General features: G+C 55.2%; 1 protein-coding gene across 1 annotated transcript in view; it reads left to right on the plus strand.

Annotated features, from left to right (window-relative positions):
* The first annotated feature begins 10,036 nt into the window (after positions 1 to 10,036).
* TRIM8 (tripartite motif containing 8) overlaps positions 10,037 to 25,800 on the plus strand; it is a 30,326-nt gene continuing 14,562 nt past the window's right edge. The window contains exons 1-2 of the mRNA XM_064431160.1: positions 10,037 to 11,582; positions 11,866 to 12,521. Of these exons, the coding sequence (XP_064287230.1) occupies positions 11,952 to 12,521 (570 nt within the window). The 5' untranslated portion in view covers positions 10,037 to 11,582; positions 11,866 to 11,951. The remainder of the gene's footprint in view (positions 11,583 to 11,865; positions 12,522 to 25,800) is intronic.

Raw genomic sequence — 25,800 nt, forward strand, 5'->3', positions numbered from 1 at the left:
CCAGAGAGAAAGGGTGGAATATCTGGGCAGCGGGGGAAGGGATCTTGCAGTGCTCAGAGGAAGGATGACAGGGAAAGGAAAGGATGCATGGAGAGCCAAAATCCAGCTTTAGGCAGGTTTTGCACTTGCTCTTCACAGGTGTTATCTCAGCCCACCCTGCATCAAAAGGGGAGCAATCAGCAGAAAGGGTTTCTGCAAGGATTTCTGTTCCTTTGAAGTTTGGAGTGAAAGCCATCCTTTTCCTAAGACCTCTCCCACAGCTGCATCCAGACACAAACTGCCCCAGCCCCAGTGCAAAGCAGTGAGATCTCCAAGCTCTGCCAGTGCAGAACAGCCCCTGCTGGACATGACAAAGAGAACCTCAGCTTGGTAAGGTTTCACCATCTCACTCGAGGAAATCTTGATGGGCAGTGGGGTTCCCCAGTGAGGTTATTTACCTAAACAGGGGCTTGGGGGGAGAGAGGCCACCCACAACTGGTTCTTTGGCCCAAGACCCCCTCACTCCTCTGCCTTCCCAGTTTTCAAAGCATATCCAAGCGCAGGGCCGCCCCTTTAGGACATCCCAGCAAGGAGGGCAGAGCCAGACCAGCAAGGGACCCCACATAGTGCAGGAGAACCCTCACTGTCAGCCACTTGGAAAATTCAATTAATGAATGAACTATCCCCTTGTGCCTTTCCTGTGGTGGCCAGGTAGTACCCCCTTTGCAGCACTGCATCCCAGCTGATTCCCCTGTTTGCCCCCAAATCCGGAGGGCACCGTGGAGCTGTGGCACAGTGGGGTGCCCCTCTCCTGCTGGCACCCTTCCCCCCGAGGCCCACCACCAGCACGGCTGTGCCCAGCCCAGGCAGCCTCACTGCTCTGCCTCCACCCCAGCCAAAAGCACCTTCGGGCAGTGAATTTAATTAAGGTTTCTGAAAAGCAGTGTCTGGGAGCCCCTCCTGGATCTGCGGCTCTGAACTTCATTAGGAGCGGTTTGTTGCTAATAATGCCGGCAGCTTCTCTAATTAATAATGGAAGGGCTGTGAGCAGATGCCAAGCCAGGAGAGGGAAGGGATTTGTTTGTTTATTTCTCTCCTCTCTTGGTGGTTTTTTTCTGGAGTGTGGAGAGAGGGCTGGGGCTCATTTCCCATCTGAGAAGTGAATGGCAGTGCCTGGGAACCTCGGCGGGGAAGAGGGTGCACCTGTGAAGCTGAAGAGGGAGATGGAGTGGGCTGGGACATGGGCCCCCATGGGTGAAACAAGGCAGCATCCCCCACAGCAAGGGGCTCCTACTCCTGCCCACCCAGGACAGAGCCAAAATGGCTGGACAGGGCTGGACTTGGGCACCAGGAACAGTTCTGACTCCCAACCCCCTCGCAAAGCAGCACCCCCATGGCATGTCCCTTCCCAAGGCACATCCCCATCCCATGGCATGTCCCCTAGCCCATGGCAGGATGGTGCAGACATGGGAAGGAAGTGCTCTCCCTGCACCACAAGGATGTGTCATACAACACCCAGCAATGTGGGCTCACAGGAGATCAGCACACCACATCCTTTTGGGTTTTTCTTTTTCCCCTCTTTTTCCCTCATTTCTCTCCTGCTTGCTGTCTCTCCCAGCTGATGTTTATGGCACAGCTGGCCACAGCAGCACCTCGGTGCAGAGGAGAAGCTCCCAACACAACCCAGGGCACAGCACCCAACATGTTAATGCCCCATATTCCTGGGGCCCAGTGCCCAAGCCATGGCTGGAGAGGGTCCTGGAGCAGCCACGCTTGGCCAGACCCTACTGCCTCCCTCTGGCACAGGACAAGCACCCCCAGCCCCACAGCCAGGCTTTGGGGACACCAGGGAACCAGCAGGCATCCTTGTCCTGGTGCTTGTCACAGCTTGTCACAGGTCTGGAGTAGGAGCCCAGGACCTGGCAGGAGGGGGAGGCAGAGAAGCCCCCTGCATGCCCCAGCTCCCTGTCTAAGCACCCACAGCATGCCTGAAAGCTCCAGCTTCTCCAAACAGCTTTCAGAGCAACTGTTCCTGCTGTCAGGCAGGGTTTGCTCTGGGGAAAAAAATGGCATTACCTTGCCCTGTCACCTCATCACTCAGAAGAACTGAAGCAGTGTTTGGACAGGCCATAGCAGCTCGGCCACAGTGGCCTCAGTGCAGCCTTTGTCCCCTCTGTCCCCTCCATGCCCCACTGCTCACCTGCCACTGACTGCAGCTTCATTTCAGGCAGCAGCCATTGCCACAGTGGCTTTCCAAGAAAGTGTACCTCAGGTTTGGTTTTGTTTTTCCTAGGGAAGGAGTATTTTTAATGCCCTTTCCCAGCATTCTCATTTCCTCAGACTTTCTACACTCTGGCCACAAATCATGACCTGCTGGAGGGCAGCGAGCAGGGCTGTCCCGTGCTGGGGATGCTCCTGCTGCAGGAGATGGGGTACCCCCTTTGGGAGGGCTGGACAGCAGGGAGCAAAGGAAAAAGCATGGTTAGATATTAAAAAATCTCCAGGAGTGTCCAAGGCCAAGATGACCTGGGAGACCCAGCTCGCTGCCCAGGCTGGGATCATCCCAGACTGCTTAATGCAAAAATCCCTTCTCTGGCTGTTAAAAATGCTGGAGCAAGCACGGGGCTGTGGCACCTCGTATGTCCCACCTGCTTTTTGAACAGGAAAATTATCAGAAGCTTGCAGCAGAAGGGGAAACATGAAGGCAAAGGGGCTCAGGAGTGGAGGGGCGGCGGGGCCGTGTGGCAGGGAGCATCCCCGGGGGCACAGGGCGGTGTGGCAGCCTGCCCAGCCCCAGCACAGCCAGCTGAACAATACTGCGAGGCGCTGGGAACACGCTCGGCAGTGGGAATCCCAGTCCTTGCCTTAAAAGGAGATTTCGGGGAATGATTTTATTGGAAAATTGTTTTCTGATTATTCAGCTTGTTGAAAGTTTCATTTCATTATTTGCAACATGGTGGGAGGGGGGCTTCGGCTGCACAGGAACAGCCATGGCCAAGGATGTTTCCGTGGGTTTCTAGTCCAAAAAAGCCCATTAAATCATCGCGTTTTACCTCCTGTGTTTGCAGACCAGAGAATTTGCCCCAGTTCCCCTTGCACTGAGCCCAATAACTTGTGGTTTTGATTCAAGCGGGCGGCCCAGGACGACGTCCTGTCTCGGCTCGGTGACTTCAAGAGAGGAAGAATCTCCCACTGACTTCCCTTGGCTGCTTGTCCTGGTGGCCAAAAAAAATGCACCCCTGAGAGCAACACCCCACTGCCAACTTATTTCTGACGCAGCTGCATCCTGCTTGCCTGGAGCCTCTTTTGGACGAAGGGGGATGCCCGCACCGCCCCTCAGCTGGTGCAGGTGTGCCCTCTGAGCCACAGGGATTGACACAGAAGGACAGCAGGACACCCCCAGCCTGCCCTTAGCGAGCAGCTCAAGAGTTAATAAACTTCAAACAGATGTGACCGACGTGTCAAGACATGAGAAGTACGTGGTATGGATGTTTATAAGTACATCGACAGAAGGCATTCATAAAAGGTTATAAACTGTGGTAATAAGCAACCCATCAACTTGTTTGGACTCTAACACTTGATTAACCATTTATTAAAAGGTGCAGTAATCATTTATAAGCCATAAGTGGGACCGAACGTAAAGTATGACTCCTTTTATGTTAATAGATGCCTCAAGAATTTCCTCTCCCTTTCTGACATGTTTTGGGTGGTTAAAGGCTAACCCTGGCTGCCAGGTGCCACAGCCCCTCCTTAGTGGTGTGCATTTGCTGGATTCACTCCAGGAGCCTCCCACTCTCCTGACACCCGTGGAGGGCAGCTGGTGTCCCCAGCACAGGTTTGTCAGAGCCCTGGGGTTTCGTTCATGGAGAGTTCTGAGGCTGGCCAGGCTCTGGGTGACCTCCAGCAGCAGTCTCTCCCTTCACAGACTGGCAGCAGGAAGGACGGACAGAGGTGTTTGCTGCCAGCAGTGCAGGGGCAGCAAAGGTGGTGGGCAGCAAGGGAAGCCTGGCAGCTCCGCAGGGAGAGGAGGCCATCAGATGCAGGAGGAGCTCAGGCACCTCTCCCAGGCTCTCCTGGCAGAGCCCAGCATGGGCTCTGCTGCCCACAGGTCCCCACTGCACCCCAAAGGAGGATCTGTGGGGGGACAGCGGGCACCAAGCGCTGAGCAGAGCGGATCATGGACAGGGAGACTTCAGAGGGGTTTAAATCACCTGCCTAGAGACTCTGCAGCCCTGGGGTGCCCAGGGGAAGGAGAGAGCACAGGGAGGGCTGGGAACCCCCTCCCTGCATTCCCCATGCAGGAGTCTGTTCAAGCCCCAGGCTGCCAACACACCAGGATGAGACAGAAATGCCTCCAACACAAAAGCAGCTCATCCTTCTGTCAACAGGACCCTCCTTTTTTGTTTGCCATCACACTCCTACCCCCAGACAGGTCGTGTTTTCCTTCCTGGTGTCTTAACAAAACCTAAACCAATAATTGCTCCCATTACACAACCAGGAGTGACAGTTTATTAGCCATGCTTCCTGACCTAATTTATACCAGTGGCCTCCTGCTTTTCCCTTCACTGTGGGCAAACAGACCTTTAGGCTTTCTGAGAGGAAGTTTAAACCCCAGCAGCACTGAGTGCATGGGCCACAGCTCTGGAGCAATCCCATGCCCTCACCTGCCTCAGTTTCCCCCAGCTGCATCAAACTGGAGCCCTGTGGCACCACTCGGCTTTGGGGATTTAGGTTTGGGGTTGCACAGGGCATGGCAGCCTTGGATGCTCTGCCCTTGACAGGAAAGCCCAAGAGCTCCCTGGCAGGGGGCTTTTACCACTGGGTCATTTGTCTGGAGACAACTTGAATTGCAGAGAATATGCAGAAAATGGACAGGAAGGCTGAGAAACTGATGTGAAGATTGCAAAGATTACATCTTGTTCTGGGTAGGGACCACACAGGGGCCTTCTGGTGGGAGAGTGGCTGAATCGAACTGCAGATGGGAATGGAGGTGGTGGGATTGTATCCTGCTCACATCCTGTCTCCATGATCAGATTTGGGGCTGGCATCTTCATGTCCCAAGCTTGTTGCTGGGCTGGCAGCACTGAGGATCTCCATCTTTCCCTCAGGAAATGCCTCACTATGGTGTGGGATGCTGTGCCAGGGGTGGATGCACCAGGGAAAGGGATGGTGCAGAGGGAGGACAGGGCCACTGGAAGCCACGGGCTCGAGGCAAAGGGCTCCTGCTTTCTGCCCTGGCCTTGGGGGCAGTGAGGGGGTGTGTGTGTGTCCCTGCACCCAGGGGATGGTGACACAGCAAAGAAAGAGCCCCGGGGCTGGGGGGTTTACATGGCCACTTGGGAGGCTGTAAATCCTGACCTCACCACTGCAACACAGCTGGACAATGTCACAAAAAGTGACTTTTCTACCTGTGGCACAGCCTGGGCTTTGGGAAGTGGCAGCCTGGGTACACTGTAGGAGCAGAGGGATTCACTGCCAGAATTGCCTTCCCTTTCCCCAGCCTGTGATGGGAGACTCACCACACTGGAGTCTGTCATCGATTGCTACCATCCTTTCCAGACCCCTTTTAAGGGGGTTACTTTTAACCCCATCCAGGACCTTTTTCAGAGTGCAGTGGTGAGACTGCCCCAGAGCTGCGCTGAGGAAAAAGAAATGTCTGGCAAATTCCAGGGATGGTGGCTGCCCTGGATGGGGGCAGCCAGCCATGCCCTGTTAAAGGCACTGGCAGCCCAGCTCTGGCAGCACCTCTACAACTGGCAGCAGAAGGTGAAATGAGACCAAGCTGCATTTTTTCCCCTTGTCCACCCAGCAAACTATTACAGCTTTTCTGCCAGGTCCTGTCCCCTGGGTCTCAGGGGAAGGAGCCGCCCCAGGAGGGGGAAGAGCGGAGGAGCCTGTCTGGCCGCCAGTCTCCATCGTGCTCAGAAAAAAAGAATAAGAGAAAATTGTGCTGGATTTTTTGTTTGGTTGTTTTGGGGTTTTTTTTAATATATATGGAGGTTTTGTGGCTTTGACGCAGTTTCCTGAAAATCCTGCCTCATCCTGCCAGGGACTGAGCAAATGAACATCCCAGCCCTCGGCGTTGGGGAGAGAAGGAGGAGAAGCCAGGGAGGGAGAGAAGAAAGCCTTTGCCAAACTGGCCTGACCAGAATGTGACACAAGAGCAGGAAATGAGTCACGCCGGCAGGGCAGCTGCTCCCAGGCATTTGCATAGAAAGAAACCCCACCAAGCAGGGAACTGCACGGGCCCTCATCCGCTCCCCCTGCTCCAGCCCCGCAGCTGCCGCTGCCGCACTCCCCAGCACCCACCAGCACCCCCAGCTCAGCCGAGGTGGTGAGCCCTGGAGCAGCATCCCTGCTCCACGGCTGCCTGCCTGTGCACCCCTGGGTTTGGCCAGTCCACCTCAGATTGGGCTGTGACACCCCGGATTTGCTTGAACCAAAGCAGAGCTCCCCTCCAGCACCCTGACACGCAGTCATGGCCAGCCCTCAGCACCCACTTTGGCCCATGCTTTAGGCTCAGGGAGGAAGGGAGAAAGCCCGGCATTTTTGCCCCAAGAGGAGCCCCAGTTGCACACCCATTGCACAAGGGTAAGGCTCTCCCACGGGGCCAACAAGGGCATCACCGTCCCTGCACCCAGCACACCATCCCAGACCTGTTCCCAGCTTCCAGTGTCACATGTGGGTGTTGCTGGATCCCAGCGCCTGGGGGGCTGGGAACCTGCTTTGTGTGCTGTGGGGACCAGGCTGCACACCCTGCTTCTGGTTCCCTTTTATTAATGTCAGAGACAGGAGGTGTCCCCTGCAGACACACTGCATACCCCCATGTGCATCTTCTCCCAAAAGGTATCGGGCTGGGAGGATACACAGCAGGCAGGTGACAGTGTGTGAGGGACAGGTGTGACTCCACGGGATGGCTGGCACAAGTGGTGCATGTTGGTGTGTCCTAGGCTGGGTCAGCAGGTGACCATGGGGACCTCTGTGTTGTGCCTCTTCCATGGGGCTGTTTTCCTTCTCCTCCACCCCAAACAGGAGCAGGGGATGGCCATAAGCAGACAGGTTTAGTGCTGGAAACCAGACTGTTGCTGCCCTGCAAGTTCCTTACATCCTTAAACCCAGCTTAAGACTTAAACTTCAGTGAAAACCTTCAGTGTGTTAATCACATGGAGGAGGGCGGAGGGAGCTTTCCCCATCACACTGAGCCACCTCACCAGCCTGACATGGAAGGGGACAGAAGGGGAGTGATGTTTTGTCTCTGATGGGTTAATTGGGTTATGAATGACCCAAGAAACACAGCACTTTGTATCACTTCCAGAGGGCTCCGGGCTTCTGGGGAAGGTGCAGGGCTGGGTGCCAGAGCCTTGAGGAGTGTTCCCAAGAGAGGGTGGTGGCAGACAGGGATGGTGTCACATTAGCAGCCAACTGCTCTGTAAATCTCTGCAAACACCCTCCCTCTACCATCAGCTCAGCAGGGTCCCAAGCCCTAAACACCAAAATGAGTTTGGTACCTCATCTCTGCAGAGCAGCCAAGTTCATCCCTGCTCCCAGGGACATCATCTGTACCAGGCAATGCCACCTCAATGTCAGACACCAGTGACAAGTGGTGTCTGACAAGAGCATTGTGGCTCTGCAGGGGGTGCCTGCAGTCCAGCCAGTGCTCACTGAGGCTCAGCAGAGATGCCAATACTTTACTGGGGAGACAGGGAGCAGGAAGTGCTCTCTTTCCAGAGCAGGACTAAGGGCTGCTGAAGGGAGACCTCTGGCAAAGGGGAATGATGGCCTGGCAGTGGCTGGGAAAACTGAGGCTTGGGGGAGGTCGAGGGATGAACACCAAGACTCAGCTACAAACCACCTCTGTGGCCCCTTGGCGTGGCCTGGGACCCACACCAAGGTCCTGGTGGAGGGGAGAATGAGCATGGGCAGGCTTTCTGCAGCTTGCTCCTGCTGGTGTTGATCAGCCACCCAGCACTGCCAGGAAAGGGTTTGGGAGCTGTGTAGGCAGAGGGGGCCCTGTCTACAGCCTTCCTCCAGGCAGCTCCTGCTGGCTGTGGCTGCCATGCCCAGCCTGGCTTTGGGGCTTCCCTTGCCAAGGGAGTTTCTCTGGCATGGGCAGGGAGGTGGCATCATCCAGATGTGGGCATGATGACAGAGTGCCAGTGCCAGTCACAGCCAGAGGGATTCCCAGCCAGGAATAGGGTGCATCTTTCAGCTTGGCTAAGCCCCATCCCATCCACCTTCTTCTTTGAAGCACTGGAAACACCAACCAGCCTCCCCAGCACAGCACAGGGGGCCTGAGAAGTGCCTGCAGAAGAGCCCTGCGCTGGCTGGGGTGGGGATGGTGGCTGTCACTGGAGGCTGTCTGGTGCTGCGTGTGTTTATAAAGAAGTGAGAGTCATGAATAGTTTTGCGCTGACTTTTCGAGGAGAGGTTTGCCTCCACACGGCCTCGCCAGTCGGCTGCGGCTCTGACACATCTCACGCTGCCCTGCCCAGCTCCCACCAGTCCCGGCTGCCGCGTGGCTTGTAAAACCCCGGAGCAGAGGTGCAGCCATGGGCTCTGAGGCCTGGCACAGGAATTACACGGCAAACCGCTCCCTTCTCAGGAATCGGCGCTTGGGCCAAGGAGTGCAGGATGGAGGGGGGCAGCCGAGGGGGCACGGGGTGAGCCCCAGTCGTGCAGCAGAAGCCATCGCTGTCTCCTTATCGCTGTCTCCAGGCAGGAGCTGCCTACGCACAGGGGGTTCCTGTAAAACAGTGTGGGAAGACCTGGATAATCCCCACACTGGGAGTGGTGGGGAACGTTCATCCCTCTAGCTGGCTGCCCTGGCTGGTCCAGGCACTGGGATACAGGGTGCTATAGCAGACACTGCTGAGTGCTGCCTTCAGACGTTTGAGGCTGCAGATGGGGAATTCCTGCTAAATCCCTCCCAAAGGCAAACTGCCACCAGAGAGCAACACCCAAGGGTCAGGTTTGGGCCAGATCCTGGAGCTGCTGACTGAGCCTTTGCCCTCTTGTCACTGCACCACAAACCTGACTGTGGACCCTGAGCATTTTTTGATGTAAGCACTTTGTTTTGAGCCATTGACACTCTCACCAGTGTGAAATGGATTTCCACCAGCAATGTGCTTTATTCCCAGCAGCTTGGCACAAATGGCAGGGGTCAGATATACAGTGTCCCACGAAACAGCTGCGGAAACATTTGGTGGGAGAGCTGTTAACAGAGACACCTCTGTGCGCCGAGCTCTGGCAGAAGGTGCTGGGGCTTCTGGTTTGGGAACAACCCCAGGGGACAAACGGCTGTGGCCCTGCACAGGGAGGAAACACACCTAAATGGTCCTGTGCAAAGTAACAGCCCATCTAGAAGCCAGCCAAGAGGACACAGGAGGCTCTTGAGGGCACTTATCCCAGAATATTCCGAGTTGTAAGGGACTCACAAGAATCATCAAATCCAACTGATTGCCCGCGCAATTCATCTGCAAGAATTAAACATCCTCACTGTGCCTGAGTGTGTTTTCCAAATGCTTCTTGAACTCAGGCCGGCTTGGTGGTATGACCACTTCTTTGGGGAGCCTGTTTCAGTGCCCACCCAGAACCTTTTTCTAATATCCAACCTCGACCTCCCCTGACACAACTTCAGGCCATTTCCTCGGGCCCTGTCCCTGGCTGCCAGAGAGGAGAGACCCGTGCCTGCCCACCTCCTGTTCCCCTCACCAGGAAGTTGCACACAGCGATGAGGACGGTGCCCAGCACCAGCTGTGACCCAGATGTGCACTGGTTCCAGGGCAAGCAGCCCTTATGGAGCGGCACCCTGAGCAGCGCTGGCCGCGCCGGGATGCCGGTGGCCCTACGGCCACACGGGACATCCCCAGCCCGGCCTCCCCGGGGGCAGCGGAACGGGCGGGTGGCGGGCCCCAGGGCGGGCCGTGTCCCCTTTACGGCGGGGCCGGCGGGGCGGGCCGGGGGCGGTGTGCGGTGACGCGCGGGGCGGGCCCGCGGGCGGGGCGGGGCCGCTCCCGCCGCAGCACAGCGGCAGCTCCGAGGCGGCGGCGGCGGCGCCCGGCGAGACCCACCGGCACCGGCGCCTCCGCTCCGCCCTCCCGCCACCCCGGCCGGCTCCCGAGCGGGGCGGGGCGCGCCCGTCCGCACCCCTTTGCCCGGTTGATCGATCCCCGCGGCCGCCGCCCCCATGGCCGCCCCGCCCGCCCCCCGCCGCCGCCCCGGCCCCCCGCGCCGGGGCTGAGCCCGAGGCGCCGCCCCCCTTCCCCTTGCCGCTGCGGGGCTCCGCGCCCCCGCCCGCCTAGCTCCGCGTTCCCCCTCCTCCCCGGCCGCGGCCGCCTCCCCGGGGGCGGCGGGAGGAAGCCGGGGCGTGGGGCTCCGGCGCCCAGGGCGACCCCAAGATGGCTGGAGGAGGCGGCGGGGGCGGGCGCGGGGGGCTGTGCTGAGCGGCCCCGCCGGGACGGGACGGCTCGGCTCGGCTCGGCTCGGCTCGGGCTCGCCTGGCCCCGCAGCCCCTCCGCAGAGCCTCGCTGGGCAGGCGGAGGAAGTGGCTCCCGGGAGCGGGGTTGTTCTGGTGACTATTTATAATTTCTTTTTTTTTTAAATACCCTTTTTTTCTTTTTTTTTTTTAATTAATTTAATTTTTATTTTATTTTATTTTTAACGCGCTCCTGGTCTCCGTTCTCAGCCGGGCAGCTCAAGATGGCTGAGAGCTGACTCGGCTCTCCCGGAACCGCTCGCTCCGGCCGGCTCCTCCCGGCTGCCCGCCGCCGCCTCGCCCCTTCCCGGCGGGGCCGCCCGGGGAAGGCAGCGCTCCGCCGCCGGCTCGGGCGCCGGCCGAAGCATTGTTACCGTCGGGGGCTTGCGACCCCCGGGCCGGCCATGAGAGCGGGCTAGGACGGACCCTGCGGGCGCATTTTTCCCCCCAGCCCTGGTGGGAAGTGAGGGCAGGTTGATTTGGGGTCCGCGGGGCTCAGAACCCCCCGTGGCAAAGCCCGTCCCCTCTGCCATCCCTCTCCGGGAGCGTTGGAGGAGCTGGGCGGGCTGTGCTGGGCTGGCGTTTGCTCTGAATGACCGAGCTCTCCCATTCAAGACCTCGTAATCTCGAAGCAGGCGAGAGAGCTTTTTTTTCTTCTCTCTTTTTTTTTTTTTTTTTTTTTTTTTCCCCTGTCTTGTCTTTTTTTTCCCCCTCTTCCTTTTTTTCCCTGCTGCTCCTCCGATTTAGAAGCAAATCTCGGGGGCCGCAGAGAGAGAATTCGTTTTTCCGCCATCGTCATCGTCGCTATTATTATTATTTTTTTAATCTTCCTCCTTTTCCCGTTTTGGATCTTAACCCTTTGATCTGTTTCCTTTAAAAGACTCTGATTCCCAACTCCCATCAGGGGGAGAGGGAGGAGAAATACAGGGAAGGGAAAAAAAAAGCTCGAGCGAGTCGCTGCCCTCAGCTGTTGGCCAGGTTTGGTGGGGGACAAAAGTCCCTTTAAAATATTGAATGTCAGTTGCAAACCTAAGAAAAGAAAAATCTGATCCGGAGCGCTAAATTTAGGAGCTTTATATGGAACTTGGACTCTGCTGCTGGATTTTGTATGGATTTTTTTCAACCTTTGGTAAGTTTCAGTTCACCTTCTGGGGTAAGAATGAGCAAATGGCTTTTAGTGGGGGGACTTTGGGCTGTAAGTCCGACAGAACCATGTTGGGGTTTTTTTGACCATTTGTGTTGTTGTTTAACGAAGCGATGGGGACGTTGCGTTTTCTTGCCGGATATTCCTAGAGTGCTGCTCTGTGGCTTATTTTATCCCCGATTTTAAAATCTGCTGCGGTTTATTATTTATGGCGTGTGCTGCGGGGAGGGGGGAGCCTGTCCGTTCACCCTCAGCCTTCCCCTTTCAGGGAGGACAGACCCCGGCGTCCGCCCCTAGACCGCACTGAGCGACCGAAGCGGCTCGGGGGAAGCGTCGACAGCGCTGCCGGCAGAGATGGCCGAGAATTGGAAGAACTGCTTCGAAGAGGAGCTCATCTGCCCCATTTGCCTGCATGTCTTTGTGGAGCCGGTCCAGCTGCCCTGCAAGCACAACTTCTGCCGGGGCTGCATCGGGGAGGCGTGGGCCAAGGAGTCGGGCTTGGTGCGGTGCCCGGAGTGCAACCAGGCCTACAACCAGAAGCCCAACCTGGAGAAGAACCTGAAGCTCACCAACATCGTGGAGAAGTTCAACTCCCTCAACCTGGAGAAGCCCCCCTCGGTCCTGCACTGCGTCTTCTGCCGCCGGGGCCCGCCGCTGCCGGCCCAGAAGATCTGTTTGAGGTGCGAGGCTCCGTGCTGCCAGTCCCACGTCCAGACCCACCTGCAGCAGCCCTCCACGGCCCGGGGGCATCTCCTGGTGGAGGCGGAGGACGTGCGGGCCTGGAGCTGCCCCCAGCACAACGCCTACCGCCTGTACCACTGCGAGGCCGAGCAGGTGGCCGTCTGCCAGTTCTGCTGCTACTACAGCGGGGCCCACCAGGGACACTCGGTGTGCGACGTGGAGATCCGCCGCAATGAGATCCGGGTGAGTCCAGCCATCCTGATCGCTCGGGTTTGCCCGGCCTGGGGACCACCCAGCCGCCCTCTTCGCTGCCGTGTCTGTTCCCCTGTGTTTGTGTAGGACCTACGCAAAACCCATCCTGGCAGCGCTCCTCCTCCCGCCCGGGGTCCCCCGTGGCAGACATGTTGGGTGGCCTCCCAGCCAAGCAGTGACGGAGCCCGTGGGTGCCGGGGGGCTCCCCAGGGAAGGTGTCTGTGCTGGGGGGCCTTTGTAGATGTTGAGCTGTGGGACCTACGGCCCCTTGGGTGTGCGCTCTGCAGGGAAGGGTTGCAGTCTTGGGCTAGGAGTGTTTGGAGGGGCCGTCTGCCAGGTTTGTGCTGGGCTATGCAGCTGTTTGGGGGAAGGCAGAAGAGCTGCCTGCAGCTGAGGTCGAGTCACCCTAAAATTGGGGTTCCAGGGAGGACAAAGCAGCTGCAGGAGCAGACCCTGTCCATTGTAAGGCCTGTGAATGTCAAACTGCCTGCTCTTCCCACTGCCTCCCACTGGGGCCGGTGGCCGCCATCCTCTTCCCCCTGGCAATGGAAGAGCTTCGTGTCAGAGACCCGTGACGTGTCAGAGACCCATGACGTCTCACTGGTGGGGATTCAGTCTTGGGGTTTGGCCAAATAATGTGTTTTTTTATTAGGGGGCACAGGGCTGCCTCTCTCCCTAGAGCAGTTTGGGCTGTTGTCCTGGATTCGAGGGAAAGCGGGTCTGTGTTTTGCTCTTGGCCAGGCCATCTGGCAGGAGCTTTCACCCCTGGCTCCCCACCCTCTGCTTCTGGCGGGCATTTACCAGCCCTGCGGCCAGCCCTGCCATGACCCTTCTACCACCTTCCCCCTTTTCAGGGTTGCCCCTCCGCTCCCCCTCCGACCCTTCGAAAGAGGCTCGGCGCTTGTCTGCCGAATAAATATTTAACAATGAATTGAATGGTGATTACTGTAAAATGGGGATGATTTCCTGTGTATTTTAATGTTGCCAAAATGAGTCACCATTTAGCAATAAAAAAACCCGAAGAAGTCATAAATAAAAATTGCAGTATAATTACTTTCCAATTGGATGGCCAGGCCTGGGAGTGGGGCGGGGGGGTGCAGCTCTGTGTAGAGAGGAGCCAGCCTGAGCTCACAAGAAGGTTATTTTCCTCTCCAGGTTTTTTGGGGGAAAACCAGCGACCTCCGCGGAGGTGCCAGCAGCTCCGCCACACACGCTGGAAGGGGAAAGACCCAGTCAGTCTTTTGGAGAAGCGCTTTTCTGCTTCTATTTATAGGGAGTCATTTTGGTTTCCCTCTGCCAGGGTGGGGAGCCACCTCGGGAGGGCTGTGCGGGGCTGGGATGGGGTTCTCATGTGCATCTCCCAGGAGCCTTAGCCAGGGACCGAAACTATTTTTCCAGGTCCTTTTCCAGGACACTTTGATCTCATTTATTCCCGCTCTTGCTGCCTGTTTTTTTTGTTGTTGCTGCCGTTGTTATGGCTGGATGTTCGCCGCTTCTTGCGGATGCACACTGCTTATGACCTGGCAGAAATCTGCCACTGCCTAGGCTGGATTTTGGCCCTGGCTTGAAATTTTAGGATATGTGACCAGACACCAAAAGCATTAGACAGTTGTATCGTAGAGCCATGGAATTATTTTGTGACCTTGGCCAAATCCCTCGGTACCTCCATCGCCACGTTATCTTAATTTCCTTTCTCTGTGATGATAAGCTTGTCTCTTCCCGCTGGGCGCGTGGCTCCGTTGGGTGCACAGAGTCTGGGTCAATGAAGGACAGCACCAAGCTGGGGGACGGTGTGCCCAAAGGATCCTCCCTGTAGTTGAATCAGTTCTTCCATGAAGTGGCTGGAGTAGGGATGAGCCCCTGGGAAAAGCACCCAGCAGGTTGCCAGCCCTTGCTCCATGGCCATAGCTAGGTCTCCGGCTGAAAGCTGCCGGTTGCCAGCCAGCAAGGAAGGTGGCCTCGCCTCGTTGGCTCCCGAATTAGGGTGCATGAGCTCAGCTGGTGACGGCTTCCCGCCTGCGGGAGCCGGGCCCGGGATTCCTGGCTGCTTGCTCACCCTGCAGCGGCGGTGAGCCACACTTGGAGCATCCCGAGAAAAGATGGACTGGGACTGGGGGGCCAATGAGTAACGCTGGGCTTGGGAGGTCCGGGGGAGGCCCCATTGTGAGAGGTTTGTTCCATGTGTGGCTTGTGTTCAGAAAGCCGTTAATTGAGAAATGAGTCAAAGTTGGGAGGATCGGAGCCCTGACCTTGGTGCGGGGGACTCGCAAGTGTGGGGGTTGCAACACCAACTCGCTGTGGAGGGGATGTCCCACACGGTCCAGAGGAGGGACTGGAACCTGCAAACACTCCCCATAAACTCTGCTTTTTTAGCATTTATTCCTCTGGCTGTGTGGCCAATCTGCCTCGAAGGGCAGCTTACCCCTGGTTAGAGACCGGTTTGAAGGGGAAAAGGGGCTCAAAACTCCTTGGGGACAGCACCAGCACTTTGTCAGCTGGGCTGGCAGTTGGGACAGAAGCGAAGTCACTCTGGCTGGGTGAAGGGGGCTGGAGGTGGGTGTCGGCCAGAGGAAGGGGGGTGTCTGTGCAGGGTTTGCCTGAAGCAGAACACGCGCCTGGTGGGTTTGGAGGAAGGACCCCGCTCAGCGTTAGGTGCTGCACAAACCCGCAGAGCCCTGGCTCGGAATTAGTTGAACTCCACGGTGCAACTGTAATACAAACAGTAAATAAAATATGTGGTTAATCTTTCTTTTGTGGGCGTATAAAGCGCTTACCTCCCCTTCCCCCGTGAGATGTTTTCTCCTTTGTTTCCTGTTTTTGTAGCGCTTAAAGAGGAGGGGGGGGAAGAAAAGCCAACAAGGCACCCTCTTTTCTTTTTTTTCTTTTTTCTTTTTTTTCTTTTTTCCCTTTTTTTTTGCTTTTTCTCAATTTGTTTGTGTCAAGGTCTCAAAATGAAACAGTTTTTCTTCCATCTTTGCTGCCCCAGCCACGTGCCTCCTGCGTGCACGGGGGAACCTGCTTCTAAGGCTGAAAAAGAAAGTTGCTCCAGCGCGAGGTTGAGGTGTTGCTTTTTTTTTTTTTCTCCATCCAAAAAGGGGGAAAATACATTGCTGGGATTGGAGTATGGGTAAGAAGTCAGCAGTCAGGGAAAGAGACTCATTTGTGGGTATTACCATGGTTGCCTTGTCTTTGTGTGGGACACGGTTGATTGAGGCCAGGTACATCTGAGCTCGCTCAGAGGTTTCCCAAATGCCTGTCCTCAGCTAGAGGTGCCACCAGTGGAAAAGGGCTTGGGTAGAGAGGCTCTGCTTCTGTTTTGTTTTGGGGGAAGGAGATCGATTTCTCCCTGTCCAAGCTTCCTAGAAATCCTTTCACATTCTGAAGATCTCTGGTGTCTTTGAACATTAAATGGGAGAAAATGCATTGTGGTGCTGAGACCTGGAGGAAAACATTGGGAATCCTCCTGCAGGTGTGTAGGAACAGCATCCAGCACGGAGTAGTGCATGTTTAGCAAATCCAGGGAGACAGGGACCAGGCTGCTGACTCCATCTGCAACTCAGTGGATTTGGGCTTTCTTTTTTGGCAGCACCCCACATAAGGTCAACTCATGTGCTTTCTAAATTACAAGAACGAGAAAAGGTGAGTGCTTGGTAGGAGCACAGGAAGAGATGGATCTGAAGTCTGTACCAGAAATTCTGATTCTTTGCCAGCTTTGGCCACCACGAAGTCCCATGTGGCATCCCCATGCTGCCATCGGTGCCAGGGATGTTTTGCTGGGACCAAGGCAGTCCCACTCGTGGGGAAGCTTGGTATCAGCTTCACTGCCAGCCTTCTGGCATGAGCTAGGTTGTTTTACTCTGAAACAGGTTTGGTAACTTGTGATGGACTGGATTTTTACAGGCTTACTTATTTTCCAGATGACTTGTTTATGAGGAGCACGGCATGCAGCTCACTGCAGGCATTGTGAGTACAAGTGCCCAAGTGCTTGAGTGCTAATTTAGCTCTCGTGGCTGTAGGTGGTGTGGCTGGTGCCTGGCAGGCGTTTGCTGTGGCACTCTTTGAGCATACCCAGTCCCCAGACAACTTTCACAGCAGGTCCTGCAAAGCAGCAGTTGTGCAGCTTGTCCCTGTGCCTGCCATCTGAACTTCCACCAGCACCCCAGAGCTGAACTGCCAGCCCAGCCCAAGGGTTAGGTCAGCCTAACCCAGGTCTTTCCTTCCCTGGCTTTGCTTATGCCCTAATTCCTGCCCAGGGGCCTCAGGAATATGGTAGTGTGCTCCTAAACGTGGCAGATCATTGTGCCCTAGGATGCTGTCAGTTGGTCATGCTGCCGTGATGAGCACTGACTTCTTGGGCCTTGGGCAGAAATCCCAGCACCCACCTAGCCTGGCTTCCGAGCTCCGTGCCACTCACCACATCGATCTGTCAGGCTTTGCTGCTCAGTGTTGGCAGGGGCAGCAGATTTCAGTTCAAGCTGTAGCAGCCTGAGCTGCCCTAGAGAGGTCTGGGGGGGCTCAGCTACTCTGCTGCAAACCCCTCTGGGTCTGCTGGCCAAGCAGCAGTGGGTATCCTGGCAGTGCCAGATCTTTGGCTGAACTGGAGCAGTCTCCTGCCTCCGCAGGGTTTGGATTAAGGGCTTTTCCCCGCTGCTTTCCTGCTAAGCTTGAACATTTTCTGTGCCCTTAGCCCGTCAGGTTGCCAGTGGTTGGTTGTTCCAGACCTGCAGCTGCAAGTCTTTTGTGTAGAGTCAATCTGAGAAGTGACAGCAGAGATGGAGGATGTGGGAGGCAGCCTGGTGGGTTGGGTGGGAGGGAGGAGACTTGTGTGGAGGGGACAGCCTTGGTAAAGGAGTAGGACAGGGGCTGCTGTGGAGACTGCTCTCTTCCCATAGGGGACAATGCAGTGCAGACGGGAGTGTGAGGTGGAAAGAGGAGAGATAAGGAAAGGTTCACCTGAGGATCTTGAGCTGCTTTGCAAGGAATAGCAACAATATGTAGCCTAGACTTACAGCCCTGCTCACCAGAGTGCCCTGGCCTACCTAGAGCTTTCCACCTTGAAGCCCTCCCTCAGCAGTGACTTCGAATGAGCCCCTGAGACGGGGGTGTCGTGGTCTGCTCTCTGAACTAGGAGGTCTAAGCCCAGCTTTGTCTGGTGATGATGGCATGATGAACTTAGCCCAGACCCTTGCTTAATCTAAATCTACCGTGTGATACTTATGTGAGCATCATGTGTCTCCTGGCATGGAGGTGATCAGCGTGCCGTTCTCCTCAAGCCCATGAGCATGATGGAGAGGGAAAAGTAGGAGAGGCATGAACTGTAGTGGGACACCCTGGACTTCTCACCACCCCTCAGCCTCGTGCCTCGCACGAGGGAGTCTGGGTGAGCCCTTCAAGGAATGCACAAGCCCCAGGACTGTCCTTCCCTTCTTCTCCCCTCCTCTTGCTCCAACAAAGCGCTGTTCTCAAGGTCTCCCACATGCTTATCTGGGACTGGTCCTGCCAGAGGGGCATCCACAGCTTCTCTGCTGCTTTGGTCTTTGCCTCTGGAGCCAAGGAGTTGCCTCTGTCCCCATCTGAGCGGGAGGAGCAGAAGAGGGGCTGGCGAAGGGGGTGGGAGGAGAAGGCAGATTTCCATGTCTCACAAAGGGCACAAGCGATCAGATTCGTGCAACTGCCCAAGAATAAAGAGGCTCTTACAGTGCTGGCTGCCCTGACCTCTCTCCTCTCTGCTCCAGAGGACAGCGTGTGACCACACAGGGATTTCTTAGCTGTACTTGGGAGGCAGGCAGCGGGCTTTCTATCCCCAGAGCTGTCTGCAGCTTGCCTTGCAGCATATTGGCCTATTTTTTGCTCGTTACCTATCTGTTTACTGGAAATCTTGGTACATGGTGATAATTTCTTCTTTTCTTCTCTTTTAATTTCATGTAATTGTTTTGGGTTTTTTTTTTCAATCTGACACTGAAATAGGGCTGAGAGCAGCAGTGCTTCCAGAGCAGGGACAAAAGTAACCAGGAAACACAGGGCAAGAGAGGAGGGATCGACACCGAAACAATGAAATAGCCAAGCAAGGAAAGACTGAATGCTCAATAGCACAAGCCTTTGCAGAAATGCCTGGCTAGTGCAGCATTTTATAATCAGCTTCTGTGCAGGGCTGGCCTGCAACAGTAGTGTGATGGGGGAGGAATGCTTTGAATTAGCTGGATGCCAGAATTAATTCTGTCAGAATTCAAATGTACATGTATGTACGGATTTATAAATAAACACTTGGAGCAGGATTTTGCTTTGCCACACAGGCTTCGGGGCAGAATCTGCTCTGGCCTGGCTTTTTTGCTTTTAAAAAAATAAAATGCTATGGATCTGGGCTAGGTTCTGGTGACTTTGTCAACTTCTTGCATTTATCAGCAGCCTGTAGGCTGAGGAAATGCTGGTTGGGTTGAAGTAAGGGGGATGGCACTGAGGACTCAGAGCTGCTGAGCTTGCTTGCAGTGATAGCCAATTTTGTGCAATGAACCTCTGTTTGCTGGAAGAGAGGGTGAGGCAGGTGCTGGGGGACTGGAGGGGAGATGTGAAATTTGCAGGACCAGGGATGTCCTGCCCTTCCCTTTCCTCCATGGAAGGACAGAGGCAGCTACCCCTCCTTTTCCTGGGAGAGCTACATCCAGCATACTTGGAATGGGAGGAGGAGATGTCTGGTCCCCAGTATGGAGGGAGGGATGGTTATTCACAGGCATGAGAGACTGGATGCACGCAAAAGTTTTTACATATGTCCCCCAGATGAACTCAGGGAAGAGGTTCTCAGTTCTGGCTCCTTTCTGATAAGGACAGCTTCAGCCTGTTCTCACCAGGGGATCATGGTTGTCCCTCTTCTGTCTTGTGATTCTCTTGTGATGGTAACATGAGCAGAAGTTCCCAGCTCAGCACAGTGCTCTACGCTCTGCAGCGGTGCTGTTGCACTCCAAGCACACTCCAAGTCATCCGTTTACTGAGATGATGTACCAGAACTGTTAAAAAAAACCCAAAACATGAATTAATTTAATTTCTCTGTTTCTTCTCTTCCCCCTACTTTTCCTTTTTCAGTTTCTTGCTGTGTGGATGCTTTGATGGGGGGGCTGTCTCTGGAGTGGGCTGGGAAGAGCCGAGCTGTGGATGGCTCCAGATGAGGCAGTTGGCAGGGAGTGATGTTCCGGATGGCTGTGTCTCTCTGAAATATGAGTAAACATTGTCAGAGCAGCCGACTATGTGATCTGGGGCTTCGGGAGGGCTGATCTGCCTTTTCTTCCCTCCACCCATCTCTCCCTGTTCAGGATCCCCCATTTGCTCAGTATCACCCAGTTCTCCTCTCCCTTCCTGGGTGACCTGGAAGCTTCATCCTAGAGCTGTAGCTTTGGAGAAAGGAAAGGAAAATCCTGCATGTCCTAATGGAGGCAGTGTTTTCCCTTGCCATACGACAGCTTAATCTAAACCCTCATTTGAGCCAGTTATTGTGTGGCTTTAAAACCCCATCCCCTGGAAACTAGTCTGCCACCCCCTTCCCTCCCAGTCAATCGTGGTCGGTGGAGCCGAGCTGCAGGCTCTGGTGCTGGGCCACACGCAGACACAGATCGATCACACTGGGGGGTGGGTTGATATTTCTGTGGCAATGGTTTTTATTGCTGGTTGCGGTTGTTGGGTTGTTGGTAAGTCGGGGGGGTTGGCGTGCACTGTAATGGGCTCGTGCGTGTGGCAGGGGGAGAGAGGGTAATGTGATTGCCTCCTCCTGCTCATTATCCTCTTGCTGCAAGGGGGGGCCGCATCCCTCTCCCCATCTGAATCCGTGTGGAGCTGCCGCCTCTGCGGTGGGAGCAGGTTTTCCCTGCAGGTGAACTCCTCTGCGCTCAGACAAAGGGCTGGGGGTGCCGGTGCCTCCCTTTGTTCTTTTCCTGTCCTGGTGCACCCGCCTCTGACGGCAGAAAGCCCCTTGAAGCGTGCCTCTCAAATGGATGGAGCGGAATAAATGTGCTGCGAGGTCTCTGTCCCCCTCACAGACCCTTTGGGGACAGTGCGGGGGCGGGTGCTGCGCTCCCCCTTCCCTCTGGTATTGTGCTAGCCCCTTAGTGATGGGGGTGGCCAGATCCAGGAGGGAATTACTGCGGCTCTCCTGCCACAGCTGCACTGTTGTGGCTGGGTGGCTGAGGCCTGTGAGCTCTGTTTTGGTCAGAGGTAGTTTGGTTGTAGGGGGTGGGGATGGAGCCTGCCCCCATCAAGGGAATGAGAGCACATCTGGGGGCTGTTTTCCTGCCTCTGGCTGCTGGCATCCTGCACAACAGGGCATCTGGGCAGGGAACTGGAAATAGTGCCTGGTGTGAAGACCACCCCTTTCCAAATGCGCCTGCCAAGCATGTAAGTCCAGCAGGTAAAACCAAGGCCTGTCCTCCTGCTAAGGAATTTGTAGCTTTCTACTTAGAACGGGGTAGATAAAGATGATTTTAATCTCTGCAGCAATCTAAAGTCTGGATGGGGAAGACAGGGTATTACCCGAATTTAGAGGTAAGCAGAGATGGGGAGACCTGCTAGGAGTCAGGAAGCCCATGGCACTGTGGGGAAGCAGTCCTGGAGACTGGAGCTTGCTTTGCTGGTGGTGGTACCTTGCAGGACATGGACCCTGCTAGCTGCCCCCATCCAGGCACTTCCTTCCCTGGTCCTCCCCAAGGCTGATTCCTGCTACAATCTATGAATGCACATGGTATTAATCTCCATTTACCAAAATGCTTTTCAGCAATATGATAAATGATAACAAGATGAAGAACAAAAACGAAACTTTCCTCTCTCTCTGCATTAAAACTGCCCACTGGAACCTTCCTCAGGAAATATTCCTCCTTCCCTGGCTTCTTAGGAGAAAGAAACAAGAGGCATCTGAAAAGACAGCCTTTGTATAGACCTTGCATCCAGTTGACAAAGGCATTTGAGGAAAACCTTGTGCTTCCCAAACAGTGGAGGCTGGGAGCGTCTGTCAGTTTGGTGGGGGATGGAGGTATCCAGGGGAAAGGGAGCCCATCAGCCCATCTCTTCTGGGTCTGGTGGAGGGAGCAGGCATTGACGTTTTGAAGGTCAAGCAAAAGTCACGAGCTGGCCCTGTGGCAGCTGCGCTGGCTGGCAGGTAAGGGGAAGCCACCACAAAGCCATGACAGCCGCCTGCTTTTTCTGTGGGTACAGTCTCAGCAGGGAATGAAGAGCTACTGTTGTTGGTCCTTTCTGCTCTAGGAAATGGCAGTGGGTCACAGCTAGAAATGGCTTCTCTGGTTGTACACTGACTGCTGGCGCTGCTCCCCCAGTCCTGTGCAGTTCTCAGCACATCCCATAGCATTTGTGTCTCCACCACATCCTCTTTGAAAGAGGATAGTGAAACTAAAAGGGGGAAGCAGGGCACACTAGGGGCACCTTGGACTGCCAAGCTTGAGGAAGCAGTGCTGGTCTGCCGGAGACCTGAGGAGCTGGATTTTTGAGTAAGAAAATGAAGTGCCAGGTAGGCAGAGAGTGAAAGACACCTTATGTGAGGACGGAAAGTGAGCGTCAAATATGGCTCACGTGAATCAGCAGGATTGGAGTTGTGCAGAGCAGTTCCCCTGGCTCCCTGGGAGGATGGAGCTGACTGGGGTCTGAGCTGTCGAGCTCTGATGGCCAAGTCAAACCCGGAAGATAAATGATACTTCAGGGGCCTGAGATCAATAATGTCAAAGACTGGTCCGTAATCGGGTGAGATTAAAAACCAATGACAGGCCTTCTCCGAGGAGCACAAGTCAGCACGTTGAAGGAGAGCAGCAGGGTTTGCTCCTTTACAGTTATTCCCTGGTGGTGTCCACGTCCAAAATCCACCTTCCCTGGCTGCCCTCTGCAATATTGGTAATTTCCCTTTTCAATCAACATCGACCACATCCTGCAGGTCCCCTACAGCCGAGCCCTCTTCGCTGGTCCCTGTGCAGCTGGCCCAGAGTGCTCCTGTCCTTGAGAGAGTGGCTGAGTTGGAGACAAAAGCAATGTCCTCGTGCTGGCCACCAGCCTCTTTCAGTGCCTGGGAGTGAGCTGGGACTGCAAGAGGTAGAGGAGGAGAGGAGATGCTGAAGCAGGAGGTCATATTGGTGCTGTGGGTACTGTGATAGGCCATGTTTTGAAAGATGCTTGGCTTTGGGGAGCATACTGGGGAGAGGAGTTTGGGAAAGGAAGGCTGCTGATTACTCTTGCCTTGGTCCTCAATATGTTATTTTTATCTGTATTTATCAATTAATGGGTACCATGAGTATTTAGCCACCCATGAGCCGGAGACAGGTGGGGTACACGCTCATGCTGATTTTGGGGGTGCTGATGTTAGATCTCGTCATAGAAGTGTTTTTTCTCCTGGTTGGGTGCTAAGCAGGGAGCTGTGTTCCCTTGGTTGGCAACAGCCACAGCCTGGCATGGAGAAAATGGAAGTGATTTATTTGCAGGAGCAAATTAAAATAAACTTGAGTCCCTTCTTTTCAGTACATTCTTAAAGGGGTGCACAGGGTGCAGGGCAGGGCCGTGCTGTGGCTCCTGTGAAGGGCACTAGGAAATACGATGTTGCCTCTCTTTTCTGGGTGCAATTGAAGTAGAAGGGGCCATGTTGTCTCCTGCTGCTGCCCCTTTTGCACACACAAGGAGCTGTAGATGCCGTTTGTCTTTGCCCCGGGCTCCTCTTCCCCTTCCTCCCCACTCCCCCACCCCTTCCCCGCCAGGAAGCCTGGCCTTTGTGTGAAGTGATGCCTCCTGACATCAGCCGGGCGCACAATTTCCTCCACAGCGGGGAGGGTGAGCGGGCAGGGAGAGGGGTGCCACGTTCCCCAGGATGTGATGCATGGTCTGCTCCTGCTGCAGCACAGGGTGGCAGCACCCCCGGGGTGGCTGTGTGCCCATCTGGGATCCTGTGGGGAGGTGGCTGTCCCCAGCCTCACTGTTAGGGTGATTCACTGAGCTTTGCCTGCTTGTGCTGCTCTGTCTGTACACACCACGCCAGTGTGTTGCTTTTTGCTGCCTAAGACTCTGATTGCTTCAGTGGCATCTTTATGGGACCCCTCGAGGGATGCATTGTTGGGCTTTATGTAGCTGAAGTGTGACCAGCACTGGATGCAGGGTCTTGCTCTGGGGTTGGCATTGTAGTGCCACGGGGCAAAGGTGGAGGGGCTGAACAGCAAGGCAGGGCCAGGGCTGCTCCAGAGCTCTGGGAGCATCCGCAGTCCATGCAGAAACGTTGCTTCTGAAAGGGCAGGTTGCAGGTCAGCGGCGAGGGGATTTGTGGGGTGTGGGCTCTTGGCTTCTCCTTGAAGAGGGGCTAGTGCAACACATGGGAATTGGCCAAGTGCCTGCCAACAGGAAGCCACTGCTGGCACCTTGCCAGGAGTTTGGGGGCCTTGCATCACTTTAATTTGAGATGTGTTTACTGGGGGATGGCATTTTGCTGCTGGCTGGCTGGAAACTACAGGTCCCAGCATGCTCCCTCACGTGTCACCCAGAGGGAGCGTGGTACCACAGGGTTTGTAGTCTCAGTGCTTGCCACTTTGGGGTTTTGCTGTAACTGGGAAGGGCTCTGATTCAGCATTGCTGGGCACATCCAGGCTGCAAGACATGGGACTGGTCTCTGCCTCCTGTTTTCCTATCCTTCTGCCACCCACTTGCTCAATGCAAGACCAGGTTGTCCTTTTTATATCACCAGGCTGGGGAGGGGATCTGGTCCTATTCTTACTCATTTGCAACGTAAATATTTTGGTCCTGAATACGTTGCTGGGAGCTGGGTGTCACGTTGAGGAGCATGATTCATTCATGCTGTTGCTGCTCAGAGCACAATGAGGCAGCCCTGGGACAGGTCCCAAAGATTTCCTGTGATCGCGGCTGGTGGGGAATTTGGGACGTCACGTTCGAGTAAGTCAGAGCTCTTTTTGCACAATTCCTGCAAGCCAGGAGTACTGTGCCGTGCCTAGTGCATTTGGGACTTGCCCTCCCCAAAATGTGGTCATTGTGGGTGGCTTGCATTTCCAGAGGGAGAAATAGTGAAGAGTGGGGCTGAGCTCCGGTTCTTGCCTTGTCCAGCTGCTGGTGTGCAGAAGAGGTTACAGGGTGTAGGGCTTTGTGCCTGGTCCCAGCCAGTCTAAGAAGTAAAGGTACAAAGCAATGCGAGAAAAAAACCTGCTTCTCATCAAGGAGACTCAGGCACTTTCTCCAGTGGGACCAGAGCATCCCTGTGTGTTTTAGAGGGATGTGGGACAGACAAGCTGAGGTGAAATGCTGGGCATACGGGCCAGAGCAGTGGAAGATGCCCCTCCATCCCACGCTTCCACTGGCAATGCTATGCTGCCAGGAGGGACATTTCCTGTCCCACTTTGGTCACTGGTGCAGGATGGGCTGCACCCTCCACCCCAGGACTGGTTCCCTCCATCCCCCCATGTGTCACTTTGTCCTCCCCATGCTGCTGAGAGCCAGGTGTGGGCAGCGCCCAGATTCGTTCTGGCATCCTTCGTTAGACACTGTTTGTTCATGCTGCATTTTTCTTTTTGCTGGCTTGTTTGGACATGCACTGGTACATTCACGGCACTCAGGCAGTAACGTGAGTCTCTTTCCCATTAGGAAAGGGGCCAGGATTTGGGGGGGCTGGGAGGGTGGCTTAAGCAGTAGTTTTTGAGATATTTCCTTCTGCTGCCACACCCTGCGTGAAAGAGCAATATCCGCGGCTTCAGCTGCTATCGCAAGGCTCTGAACGTCTCTCTTTTAATATAGATTGGTATCATTTTGCATTTTAAAGTAAAAACACGCTGCAAGCTGCAGACAGCTGTCGGTTGGCAGCTTTGTTTGAACATCTGGTATTGCTGGGCTGCTGTTCAGCGCGATCTAACTATGGGATTCATAAAGATTATAATCCGGGCTTTCAGATTCTCAACAACCACCCCACCAAAAAAAAAAAATTGGTAAGAGAAAAAACCAACAGGGAGGCAATGGGGAGGGTCCTTGGTGTTCAGCAGACTGTGGTCATGGTCACTGGGGTGGATGGCCTCGCTGCACCTTTCCTTGGCTGCCCACAGGTGCTGACAGGCTGCTTGCAGCCTGCAAAATGCCAGGCACTGGGGAGCTGTAGAAGTGCGAAGTCTTCTCCCTGCTTCTGTTTTTTCCAGCTTGTGTGCTGAATCTGGTCTCATACTCCTCTGGGTGGTGTCTGGCGCTGGTGAGCTGAAGCAGCAGATTCTGCTGTGGCTTTCAGTAGATGTTTCTAACAGTTGTCTGCAGCAAC

The sequence above is a fragment of the Passer domesticus genome, chromosome 8 (genome assembly GCF_036417665.1).
Source record: "Passer domesticus isolate bPasDom1 chromosome 8, bPasDom1.hap1, whole genome shotgun sequence".
NCBI classification, from domain to species: Eukaryota; Metazoa; Chordata; class Aves; order Passeriformes; family Passeridae; genus Passer; species Passer domesticus.